The sequence below is a fragment of the Microcebus murinus genome, chromosome 18 (genome assembly GCF_040939455.1).
Source record: "Microcebus murinus isolate Inina chromosome 18, M.murinus_Inina_mat1.0, whole genome shotgun sequence".
NCBI lineage: Eukaryota > Metazoa > Chordata > Mammalia > Primates > Cheirogaleidae > Microcebus > Microcebus murinus.
Genome location: NC_134121.1, coordinates 38,189,828 through 38,201,798, shown reverse-complemented (window position 1 = coordinate 38,201,798; position 11,971 = coordinate 38,189,828). Strand labels below are relative to the sequence as shown.

The 11,971-nt window shown below is 60.8% G+C and overlaps 1 protein-coding gene across 2 annotated transcripts; it reads left to right on the top strand.

Moving 5' to 3' along the window:
- Positions 1-1,768: 1,768 nt before the first annotated feature.
- EPN3 (epsin 3) lies at positions 1,769-10,768 on the top strand. 2 transcript variants are annotated; one of them, XM_075994475.1, is made up of 10 exons: positions 1,769-1,872; positions 3,514-4,169; positions 5,162-5,280; positions 5,913-5,993; positions 6,234-6,362; positions 7,273-7,360; positions 7,827-8,096; positions 8,274-8,390; positions 8,525-8,755; positions 8,881-10,768. In XM_075994475.1, the coding sequence occupies exons 2-10, from the start codon at positions 3,653-3,655 to the stop codon at positions 9,201-9,203; spliced, it is 1,875 nt and encodes a 624-aa protein (XP_075850590.1). In that variant the 5' UTR covers positions 1,769-1,872; positions 3,514-3,652; the 3' UTR covers positions 9,204-10,768. The 2 variants fall into 2 exon arrangements, with proteins under 2 accessions (XP_075850590.1, XP_012645239.1); XM_012789785.3 differs by having other exon boundaries at positions 3,514-4,214.
- The last annotated feature ends 1,203 nt before the right edge of the window (positions 10,769-11,971 follow it).

Below are 11,971 nucleotides of genomic sequence, written 5' to 3'. Positions count from 1 at the left end.
GTTACAGCTGAGGAAGACCTGCCTGGCCAGCTGAGCAACTTCCCTCCCCAGTGCCGCTGGCTGGCTGGCCGGAGTCTAGGAGGCAAACCAGAGAGAGGCAGCGCTGCTCCCCATTCCAGGGACCCTGCTGCTGCCCTTCTGAGGGGTCTGCGCTTCCTGGGAGTGGGTGGGTCTCTGGGACGAGGGTCCATGGTGGATGGCTCTCGAGACGCTCCCGAGGCTGTGCCATCCCCCTGCCGTGCAGGTCGCAGGTCCAGGTCGGAGGGTCACTGCAGAGGCTCCTGGGGCCAGGGCTGGGGCTGAGGGAGCCTGCGCCAGAGGTAAGCTCCCCCCGCCCGCGCTCCCTCCCTGGCAGTGCCCTGTGTGGAAAACAGGGGCAAAGAGTGGACCTGGGGCTTAGTCTCTTTCCCAGGGGCAGGGAGGGGAGACTGAGAGCTGGGCTGCAGAGGACCTGCAGGCTCTTGCCTGCTGCCCCTCCCTCCCTGCAGCCCCAGGAAGGGACTCAGGGTCCCCGCTCCCTACTTCACCCTGGGACTTAGCATCTTTGGTGGCATTCCCCACGGACGCCTGGGCATCTCTGCTATTCCCTGTTCCTCAGCCCCTGCTGCACCTCTAGCCCAGGGCAGCCCCCCCACACACTCCCACGGCCCCCCTCCCCCACTTAGCCACCCCAGGGCTGATGAAGTTGACAGCAGCTTAGAGCTGGAGCTCACTCCTCTGTCCCTTCAGCATCTAGAGGGCTGGAGGAAGGGAGGGATCAGAAACTGCTAGTGCTGGACCTGACTGGGGACCTGGGGGCTGGAGCCCGCCTTAGCCACTGGCCGGAGGGGGTGTGGGCTGGTGGGAGCACATACAGACTCTGGACAAACTCACACACTTGTGATTAGACAGATCTGGGTTCCTCCCGTCTCTCTGAACCCCATTCTGGGGATGCACCATTTGCTTTTTTTGGTCCTGACTTCTGGGAATCTCTCCAGGTTGCCCAGTCCTGGAGGCCCCGAGAGGAGCAGCCCCAGCCCCCCATGCAGTCCTTCTTGGGACCCCCTATGTAGGAGAGAGCTGATGCCCTGTGGCCCCCAGCCCACCCCCTCCTTTGCCCTGTGCCCTCCTGCCTCACCTGCCCTCTGCCCCCCTCTGAACTGGCCTCCGAGGCCCTGCCTCCTCAGTGCCCTTCCCTCCACCTGGCAGGGTCTGGCTCAAGGTCACTGCAGTAATTCCATACTCAGCTGCCCGGGCTGCCACCACGCCGCCGCTGCCACCTCCGCCTTATCAGCTGCTGGGTTTCTGTTTCACTCCCTTTTATTTCTGGGCATATTGTGTTCGATAAAACCCTTTGCTTGTAACACCGCTGGCAGCACTCCCAGCCGCTCCCTCCCGCGTCCCTTCCTCTCCTCCCCCATCTCTGTGCTCCAGTGGCCTCACCCTGCCCCCTCTTCTTCCCAGCCTTGTCCCCTCAAATTCCAGGGGAGGGAGGTCAAGGCACCTCCTGCAGAGGTATGGGCGAATGCCCACCTTCTAGGAGAAAAGTCCAGGCAGGGCCGCTGGGCCTACCCCAAGGCCCCCTCCCACTAAGGCCGGTTCCCCCACTGGGCAGGCAGGAGGGCCAGGGCCGCCAGGCCCAGGTAGGGCTCTGGTGGAGTCACTGTGCCCAACTGGTTCTGCTAGTTCCAGCGGCCAGCAGGGAGGGGCCTACGCTGGGGCGGGCTTTGGTGCGTGTTATTTCCCATCTTGACTCCACCGCTGGGGAGGCGCAGGCAGGTCTGAGTCACTAGCGAGGGGGAGGGCTGGAGTTAAACAAGTTGTGGCCGTGGCATCCTCACAGAAAGCCCACGACCGGCTGGGCTGGACGGAAAGACAGACAGCAGACAGAAGGTAGGCAGTGCTCTGGGCCAGGCACGCTCCACCTGGCCCGCTCCCACGGGACCCCATGCTCTGAGCCCAGGCTCTCCCAGGCACCTGGGCCCTGGTGAAACCTGCCAAGGCCTGTGGGGCTGCATTGAACGGAGCCCAGCGTTGGCAGGGCTGGGGTGGAAGGAGCGTGGATTCTGGCGGGGGAGCGGGACAGCCTCCTGAGTCCTGCCTTCTGGCAGCCTGGGGACCAGCTGGGGCACAGCCAGGCTGGGCACAGAGGGTGGAGCTGAGAAGTGCCATCTCCCTGGGCGTTGGGGGGGGTGGGGGTAGGGGGTGGGGAGGGGTTCACAGGTGAAGCCGGGGGCTCTGCAGGCCCAGTGTGTGTGTGTCTGTGTGTAGGTGTGTGGCCGAGCACACCTGTGCTGGTGCTGGAGCAATGGCGGTGGCCAGGGGCTTCTGCGTTTGGTGTCTGATAGGGCCTTGGGAGGACCTTCCTCTGTCTTGGGCCCAGGTTAGCGTTCAGCAGAAAGCCTGGACCTGAGGGCTGGGGAGGGAAGTGGCTGGTCCTAACCTTCCTTCTGCTGGGGTACCAGAGGGCTACCATCTGCCCAGGGCCTTGGGGGTTTGGAGAGCCCAGCCTGTCCCTGCCCTCAGGGGGCTTCCGCTCTGGCTGAGAAGGTGGACTGAGACAGAAAAACAATCAGATGAATTAATTACCAAACCGGGTGACATGGCAGTAAGTATTGGATTAGTCTTACGGAGACCTAGGTGTCAGTCCCAGCCCTGCCACCTACACGCCGTGTGACGTGGACAGGTCACATCCCTTCTCTGGCTTCAGTGCTCTCACGTGTACGTGGGGGTGGCAGGGGTGGTATTGGCCACAACTCTGCGAGGCAGCCTTCCCCAAACGCTCCTCCCTCTCCGGCCTCCTGGCCCAGCTCACAGCACTGGCTCTGAGCTGCCCTTCCTCACCTTGCTGGGTCACTCCGCACCCTTCCCTTTGGGGTCTCAGATTTCAGCTCAGCCACCACCTCCTCTAGGAAGTCTCCCCTGATTTCCCTTGCTTGGGTCTCCCTGTGCTTCTCTGCACTCCCACACTGGACTGCGGTTTTCTGGACATAGTGCCTGGCTCCAAAAAGGTCTCTAGGAAATAGGTGTTGAGTGAATCAAACTACAAAAATTAACAATATGAGAAAAGAGGAAAGTGAAGGGAGGAGCTGGAAAGGACAGGTCTCGAGCTAGAGCCTGGCAGGAACGGAGGAGGTAGCTGAGCAGAAGCACGGCCAGTGGGCATTCCTGGGGCTGCTGTTAGGTCCTCCCCGGGGCCGTGCACTCTCTGGGGGGCTGCCTGGGGTCATCCTGGCCGCCCACGTAGCAGCTCTGTGACCTTAGACAGGTTGTTTCATACTTCTCTGAGCCTCACTTTCCCTACCTGTGGTTGGAGATGATGGCATCTTTGCGGTGTGATTGTGGACATAGATGAGTGTGCAAAGTTAGACTTGCCTGCTGAATAAGGGAGATAAGAAATGAGAGTAAGTGCCCGCTGAAGGCTGTTCCTGGCAGCAGGAACACTCTGGCCGGCCCTTATTTCGTTGGTCGGTGGCTGAGTGCCCAGTGCATTGAGGGCCACTGCCCCTGAGTCCCAGACCCTCTTTTCTTCAGCCCCATGTGGAACCCAAGGACGCAGCCGCCCTGCTGAGAGCACGGCGGCCCATCCTTCGAGACCGTGACCTCGAGACGGTGGCCCTCGGCCCTCCACCTCCGGCGGGGGCGGGGGCTGCCCACCTGCAAGTCCCCAGCCATGACGACCTCCGCACTGCGGCGCCAGGTGAAGAACATCGTGCACAACTACTCGGAGGCAGAGGTCAAGGTGCGCGAGGCCACCAGCAATGACCCCTGGGGCCCGCCCAGCTCTCTCATGTCGGAGATCGCCGACCTGACCTTCAACACGGTGGCCTTCGCCGAGGTCATGGGCATGCTGTGGCGGCGGCTCAACGACAGCGGCAAGAACTGGCGGCACGTGTACAAGGCGCTGACGCTGCTGGACTACCTGCTCAAGACGGGCTCCGAGCGCGTGGCCCACCAGTGCCGCGAGAACCTCTACACCATCCAGACGCTCAAGGACTTCCAGTACATCGACCGAGACGGCAAGGACCAGGGCGTCAACGTGCGCGAGAAGGTCAAGCAGGTGATGACCCTGCTCAAGGACGAGGAGCGCCTGCGGCAGGAGCGGACCCATGCCCTCAAGACCAAGGAGCGCATGGCGCTGGAGGGCGCCAGCATCGGCAGCGGGCAGCTGGGCTTCAGCCGCCGCCACGGTGAGGACTGCGGCCGCCCGGGAGGCTCCCCCTCCTCCTACAACTGTGAGTGAGCCCTGCAGGGGCCGGGACGGGGTGGCCTGAGTTCCGGCCCTGCCTCTGCAGCCCCGGGCCTCGGTTAAGAGTACCGACCTCAGAGGGATGTCAGGAGGATTCCAAGATTAGGCATGTGGCACGCGAGGCGCAACACCTGGCACGCGGTGGTGCTAGGCAAGTTAGCTGAAAGGATAGCGCTGTCACACGTTTGTTACTGCTGTCAGTTTGCTGACAGGACGGCGTGGTGGCAGAAGCATAGGCTCTGGAGTCAGACGGCCCTCTTTATACCGCCCCTTCCAAGCTGCGCGACCTGGGCAGTTAGCTCCCCGAACCTCAGTTTCCTCGCCTGTACAATGGGCATAAGCTCACCTACCTCCGTTGTGCGATCTGAGAATTAAATGAGACCATGTCCAGAAATGCCCTTCGCCCTGTGCCCAGACATGTGGCATTCCCCTCATCCCTCCGCTTCGGGCACTGCCTTTGAAAATAAGGGCAGCTGCTGGGCAGTGCCTGACTCTCTGTCCCTAGTAGCGGGGCGTCCCTGATCTGAGGAATATTCAGAATGGCCCTTTTTTCATATAGCCCTTGACAGCTTGCCCAGGGCTTTGAGGCTGTGACCTTATCTGCCTGGAACCTCCTGCCCTCCTGCTCCCCTTTGCCCCAAGGAAGAGTCCGAGCGCTGGGGTCATGGGACCTGGTGCAAGTCCTGCTTCAGGACCCTGGCCAGGGCCCCTCTGAGCGGTCTCTGTAGGCTAAGGGGGGAATGGAGTCTGCACTGCTGGGTGGACCAGTGAACTTACAGTGCCCAGCACACTGCCTGGCCCAGAAGAGCCCCTGGCTGCCAGTTGTTCCCCTCCCCCTCAGCTCCCCTCTCCGAGCTTCAGCTTCCCGGCGGGCAGAGGGTTCGGGTACCGGTGGGTACTGGTGTGGTCACAGAGCCACGATGGTTGTTGCAGCCTCCTCCTCATCCCCCCGCTACGCCTCTGACCTGGAGCAGGCCCGGCCTCAGACCTCAGGAGAAGAGGAGCTGCAGCTGCAGTTGGCCTTGGCCATGAGCCGCGAGGAGGCTGAGAAGGTGAGCGGCTGCAGGTGTGGTAGGAATGGGACCCAGGAGGAGGGAGAGGGGCCTTGTGCCCCTGAGCCTTGACTCAGCTCTGCTACCCTGGGCCCCAAAGCCCGACTCCCGCCCCCAAGGACAGCGCAGGGCCTGTCTGTGTCCTTGGCTTGGTCGCAGGCAGGGACTGGCTCCCGCCTCAGCCTCCCCAGCTGGAAAGGGCAGTGCGTGTGCAGCTGGGGTGCACCGCGTGTCGCGGGGGCCTGCTACTGCCGTGTGGTGGAGGCGGTGAGTGTGCTGACAGACATCCTCAAGACGCACTGGGATTTACTGCCCCCATCAGGTGTCCTTTTGGGGGAACAGGATGGTCTCCCGATATCATCTTCTCTGCCATCACCTCTGTGGATCCGGGAAGGCCAGGCAGCAAGTAGCTGGGCTTGGGGAGCTCTCAGGGCAGCCAGAGGAGCAAGATCAATCTTGCTGACCTTTACAACTGCATCTCGGATCCCAGCAGGGACAAGGCCACACCCGCACTGTCGTCTGGTGGGCAGTATTTCTCTCTCTCCATCCCCGTTCCATGGCAGGGTGTTCTGTCCTTCTGGCTCCAGGGTGGCAGCACTGGGCCAAGTTCACCCTGTCTTCCTCCCTCACAGCCAGTTCCCCCAGCCTCCCACAGGGATGAGGACCTGCAGCTGCAGCTGGCTCTGCGCCTGAGCCGGCAGGAGCACGAGAAGGTAGTGGGTAGGGGGCCGCGCCCGCCCGGGTGGCCGGTGCTGCTGCTGGTGCTGGTGGAGGCGCTGGTGGAGGTGCTACAGGCACTAACAGGCTCCCCCTGCACCTGGTGGTCCCGCTGCTCCTAACCTCTCAGCTGCCCCCACCCTGCACTCTCTCCTTGACTCCAGCCTCAGCTGCTCAGGCTCCCCCAAGCCCAGCCCCAGCTGCTCATGTGCCTCACTCCTCTGTGCCTTCTGCAGGAGGTGAGGTCCTGGAGGGGAGATGACTCCCCCATAGCCAATGGTGCAGGGGCCACTGGCCGCCACCGGCAGGACAGAGAGCCCAGGAGAGAAGAGAAAAAGGAGGAGGAGAAGCTGAAAACCAGCCAGGTAGGGAGTGGGCCGGTGGGTGTGGGCTGGACGGAGCCTGGGAGGTGAGATGAGTTAGTATTTGCAAAGTGCAGAACAGTGCTTGGTATATGGTAAGCACCACCTAAGTGCTTATTACATGAAAATGGGGGCTGTGGGGTGTAGCAGCCCCTCATCCCATGATGCATGGGCTGGTGACTGAGTTGACAGTGAAGTAGGATGCAAAAGAATCCTGATCTGAGAGCCCTGGACTTTCGGGCACTTACTGTGTGGCTTGGGGCACATCACTGTCTTGGCCTGTTTCCTCTTCTGCACATGGGCTTTCTGGACAGTTCCAGCGCTGACATTCTAGATTACGGGATACTGCCAGTCAGGACAAGCGTGGGCTCGGGCAAACGGTGTTGAAGACACCCTGGGCTTGTATATCTCCTTTCCAGGAGGGGGGAGTGGGTAACCGCTGAGCAAGGCCACCCACCCCAGCTGTCCGTGCTGCCCCTGGGCAGCCTGTCTCCTTCCTGCCCATGTTCAATTTCTCTTGGACTCTGATCTAGGGAGTTAAGCTCATTGCAAAAAAATCTGACTTGGCCCTTGTTGCCCCCTTCTGCTGGCCTGGATTCTATCAAAGCGTTGTCTTTCCCTGGCTGTACGACTTCTGGCAAACCCTTTCCCCTCTCTGGGACTCAGCTGGTTAATCTGTAAAATGGGTACATCACCTGCCCTACCTACCTCACAGGTTTGTTATGAAAATCAGGCACTTCATGGATAAGGAAACATAAACTCTCAAGCAGTGTACAGAGGTGAGGGGTCATGAGCAGATATCTGTGGAATGAATAAAGGGGAGCACGAGCTGCCGTCAGGCTGACAGGTCAGGGCCTGCCCTCCCTCTGGGCCCCGCCCACTCCTGAGCCATGGCTGCCTCTCCCCTCCACAGTCCTCCATCCTGGACTTGGCTGACATCTTCGTACCTGCCCCGGCCCCGTCCTCCACACACTGCTCTGCTGACCCATGGGACATCCCAGGTGGGCACGGAGGGCTGCAAGAGGCTCCCAGGCTGGTCCCAGGGAGCTCCTTCCTTCCCAGCCACTTGCTGGCAAAGCACCTCCCTCCAGTAACTAACTGCAGGTCCCTGGGCAAGTCACTCATTGCCCTGACCCTCTGCTGTCTTTGGGACACGGCTCTCGGAGTGAGGGCCAGGGGAGCACGTCTAGGAAGGCCAGCTCATGAGAAATGCAGCATGTGTTCTCTCGCTGCCTCACTCGCTTAGCCCATCTCGGCCTGAGTAGGTGGCCTGAGTCGCCCCTGCCGGGGGCACCAGGCTCCTGGGCTAACTTGCTGAATCCAGGCTCCAGCTTGCTGGGTGGTCCCGAGTCGGTGGCCCATCTATGACGTGGATCCCACGCCTCCCACTAGGGCAGGGTAACTGGGAAGGGCCTGGATGAGGGTTTGGGTGGGTCTGGGATCATGCCTATGCTGTTCCCATTTCAGGTCTTAGGCCAAACACAGAGGCCAGTGGCTCCTCCTGGGGGCCTTCTGCAGACCCCTGGTCTCCAGTGCCCTCAGGAAATGTCCTGTCCCGAAGCCAGCCCTGGGACTTGCCTCCTACGCTCTCCTCCTCTGAGCCCTGGGGCAGGACCCCAGTGCTGCCTGCTGGACCCCCGACCACAGACCCCTGGGCACTGAGCTCCCCCCACCACAAACTTCCCAGCGCTGGGGCTGACCCTTGGGGGACCTCCCTGGACACCTCTGACACACCTGGTAAGTACAGGGCCTGAGGGTGTCGGTGAGGGTCTGGGGGGCTTCAGGGTCCCCTTCCTTCCAGTGCCAAGGGGGCAGCAGATCTTGTCTGTGCTAAGAGGGGCATTTCCCCGAAAAGGGGTCAGACCAGTGCCTATTCTCTTTGCCAACACATCTCCTCTCCCTCTTCTCATCTAGCTCTAGGTGGTACCTCGACCTTTGACCCATTTGCCAAACCCCCAGAATCCACGGAGACCAAGGAGGGGCTGGAGTGCTCCCGGACCCTGTCCTCCGGGAAGCTCGGCAGCCCTGTGGGTGAGCAGGAGGCAAGGGGACCTCGAGGTTCGGTTCGGGGAACAGGGTCCCACCCAGAGGGGCTCTGCCCTCCTCCTCCCATGTGGGGGACCCATCCCTCTCCCCACCAGTGAGCTCTAGCATTTCTCTTCCAGAGCTGGACCTGTTTGGAGAGCCTAGCCCCAGTGCTAAGCAAAATGGCACGAAGGAGCCAGACGCCTTTGACCTGGGCGTACTAGGGGAGGCGCTAACCCAGCCCGGCAAGGAGGCCCGAGGGTGCCGCACACCTGAGTCCTTCCTGGGCCCCTCAGCCTCTTCCTTGGTCAACCTTGACTCCTTGGTCAAGGTGCCCCAGGCGGCACAGACCCGGAACCCCTTCCTGACAGGTAGGACACCCCCTCGTCCCTCAATGCTGGGGCTCTGCTCTCTGTGCCCTAGAATCTTCCTCTTGACCCTCCCTGCTTCAGGCTCTGTCCTCGGCCTGCACCAAGCCCACCCACTGTCATTCCAGGTCCCAGCGCTCCGTCCCCCACCAACCCGTTTGGCGCTGGCGAGCCGGGCCGGCCCACACTGAACCAGATGCGCACCGGGTCGCCGGCGCTGGGCCTGGCGGCCGGCGGGCCTGTCGGGGCGCCCCTGGGCTCCATGACCTACAGCGCCTCCCTGCCCCTCCCGCTCAGCAGCGTGCCCGCGGGCGTGAGCCTCCCGGTCTCCGTCAGCGTCTTCCCGCAGGCCGGAGCCTTCGCGCCGCCGCCCGCCGGCCTCCCGCAGCCGCTGCTGCCCACGTCGGGGTCGGCCGGGCCCCCGCAGCCGGGCACCAACCCCTTCCTCTGAGCGCCGCTCGCCGTCCTGCCTGGGGCCTGCTGGCCCGTGCGCACCCCTACTCCCGTCCTGGCGGAGCGGCGCGGGGGTTGAACACTGCTCCAGGCCTTGGCGACCTAGCCCTGCGGCAGCTCCTGAAGCTAGAAACGTCCGGGAGCTAGAGACTGAACGCCTCCGTAATAAAGACCGCAAGCCCAGCCTTCAGCTCTCACCAAGCGGACTCTTTGCCGGGTGTGGCGGCCGGGTCTGGACCACAATGTGATCTCCAGCTGCCGAGGAAACTACTGCTTCTCAACTTGGGGTGCAAAACTGCTCCCACTTCCCGTACGGCTCCTTTCGACTTCCCTCCCCCTCTCCCCCATTCCCTGTCACCTTGACAGGGTCGCTTCCAGATGCTCCTGAGCTCTCACTCATTCCGTCATTTCACTCATTTATCATACACAGGCACTGGGATGTTCTGAAGCAAGGGACAATGGGCATTTGTTCGCATTTATTGCACACTCATTATGTGCTAAGCACTATAGACGGATCAATTCATTTAATCTTGCAACATCTCTCTGAGGTAGATAAATATCGTTACCTGCATACTTTGTGAGGCCCAGTACAAAATGAAAATGCGGGCTCCTTGTTCAAAATTGGGTTAAGAATTTCAAAACGGGGACAACAGAGCATGAAACCAAGCACAAAGCTCTCCGAAGTGCGGTGGCACAGGTCTGTCACTCTTGCAGCTGGCACTGCTCCCATTTCACAGGCAAGGGAGCCCAGGCTCAGCGGGGTTAAGTGGCGGCTCAAAGTCACAAAGCGCTAGCAGAGTGGGGCTAGAACTCAGAGTCAGACGGGGAGCTCCCAGGCTGGGCTCCAGACTTAACTAAGCAAATACTGAGCGACTGCTGCAAACAACGTGCTGGGCTAACCTGGGAGGGTCCAGGAGTTGCTAAGCCTACAACCTCCAGGAGCTCAGGGCCTGGCAGGGCAGGCGAGCCAGGGGCACGTGATGGCTGCGGCACCAGGCGGGTACAGGAGCTTTGTCTTACTGAGTCACCTTAAATCTGGCTCTACCCTCTGCCCACTTCACCAGGGCTGGCAAGAAACTTCACCTTAACCATGCAGAGGAGTCTGATCCTCCTGGGGGTTTTTGTGGGGTCTGGGAAACCAAGGATGGGGGCAGGGCCAGGTACATCATCCAGGGGGACCCCCACTCCTTTTCTACCCAGTGCCCCCGATCACTGGGCCACTGGACACTGAAGTGTCCTCAGTGCTAAGGGTCTGGCTCTACAGGCAGCCTGCGGCCCTTCCCAAGCCCCTTTCAGGGTGCCTGGGGTAAAGGGCCTTCCACGCGCCAGAAATGCCAAATTCCGTGTGGGGTGGGGGAGACACAAGGCTATTCTTCCCGAGGTGGGGGTGGGGGAAGGGAGTCCCACAGTGGCTATGACAAATGGAATGGACAGGAGCACCTGCTCAGGAGGCAGACTGACAGGGTTCAAAACTCTGCTCCAAGGGTTGAATTTCATAACAATAATCACTTAGTAATAAGTGGTTATGATCTCTGGCCTTGAGTAAATTACCTAACCTCCCTATGTCTGTGCCTGTTTCCTTACTTGCCAAATGGGACGGAGAGCTCCTCCCTTATGAGTCTGCTGTGTGGACACTCCGGGCTAGTGTCCGGTCAGCCCAGGGCCCACCTCTGCCGAGACTGGCCAGGAGGAATGAACCCACATGGCCCTCACTCTGAATTTTGCCAGGCAGTAGCCGGAGTCCAGCCCCCGTCTGCTTCTGCCACACCCACACCTGGAAGCTTCCACCTTCTTGGTCCCTGATCCATCCTTTGTGCCTCCCCTACCCAGGCCCTCTTCTAAACCAGCTCTCCCCTGAGCACTCCCAGGGAGCTATTTCGTCTCCCACGAAGAGGTTGGGAGTCTTGCTTCCCATAGGTACTTCCAGACCATCTTCCTCCTCTTAAGATGCTTCCTCCTTGGAGGCTGGTGCCACTGGGTTGTCCCGCCTCCACCCTGCCTGGGGCTGTCACTCCACCTCATTCTTGGGATGCTTTGGCCTTGGCGCATGGTCTTCTCACCCAGCTCTTACCTCACTCCTTTTCTACCTCAGTTTCAGGTGACTCCATTATCCCAGGAGATGACCTCTCTGCCCCTCAACCTCTCGGCTCCCCTCACCCACGGTCACACTTTGGGGCCCGTCATCACCCCAGATTCCTCTACATTCAAGGCAGCTTCCAGTTTCTCTGAGCTTAGTACCATCCCTTCCAGCCGGAGCTCATTCTCTGGAGCACCCACTAGAACCCCCCTGCCTGCCAACCCTTCCGACACCTGCCGCCCCACACTCTCAGAACCGCGCGGGGTCAGCCGTCTCTTCTCTCCTCGGCAGCTTCAGTCACTGTCTCTCAACCAAACCCTTCCCGTCGATGCGTGTCGCAGCTTCCTCCATCTTGAAAGTGTGTTTCCGTCCTTCCCCTCACAGCAAGCGCCCATCCAGTCTCCATTTGCCCTTCCTTTCCCCTCCCTCCTCAACCCACTCCGGTTGGCTTAAAGCCCTCTGCTTGTTGTCGCTGGGACAACGCCCGCCAAGCCCACCTGTGGGGACAGGGACCTTTTCCTGTCCCACCCTGGTTGGCTTCTCAGGAGTCTGATAGTGTTGACACTCCATGCTTCTTCTTCTTCTTCTTTTTTTTTTTTTTTATTTATTTTTTTAGCTAGGTCCAGTGAACAGTAACTCCATGCTTCTTGCACCCCTCAGTCCCCTTGCCTCTGGGGTGCCACCCTGTC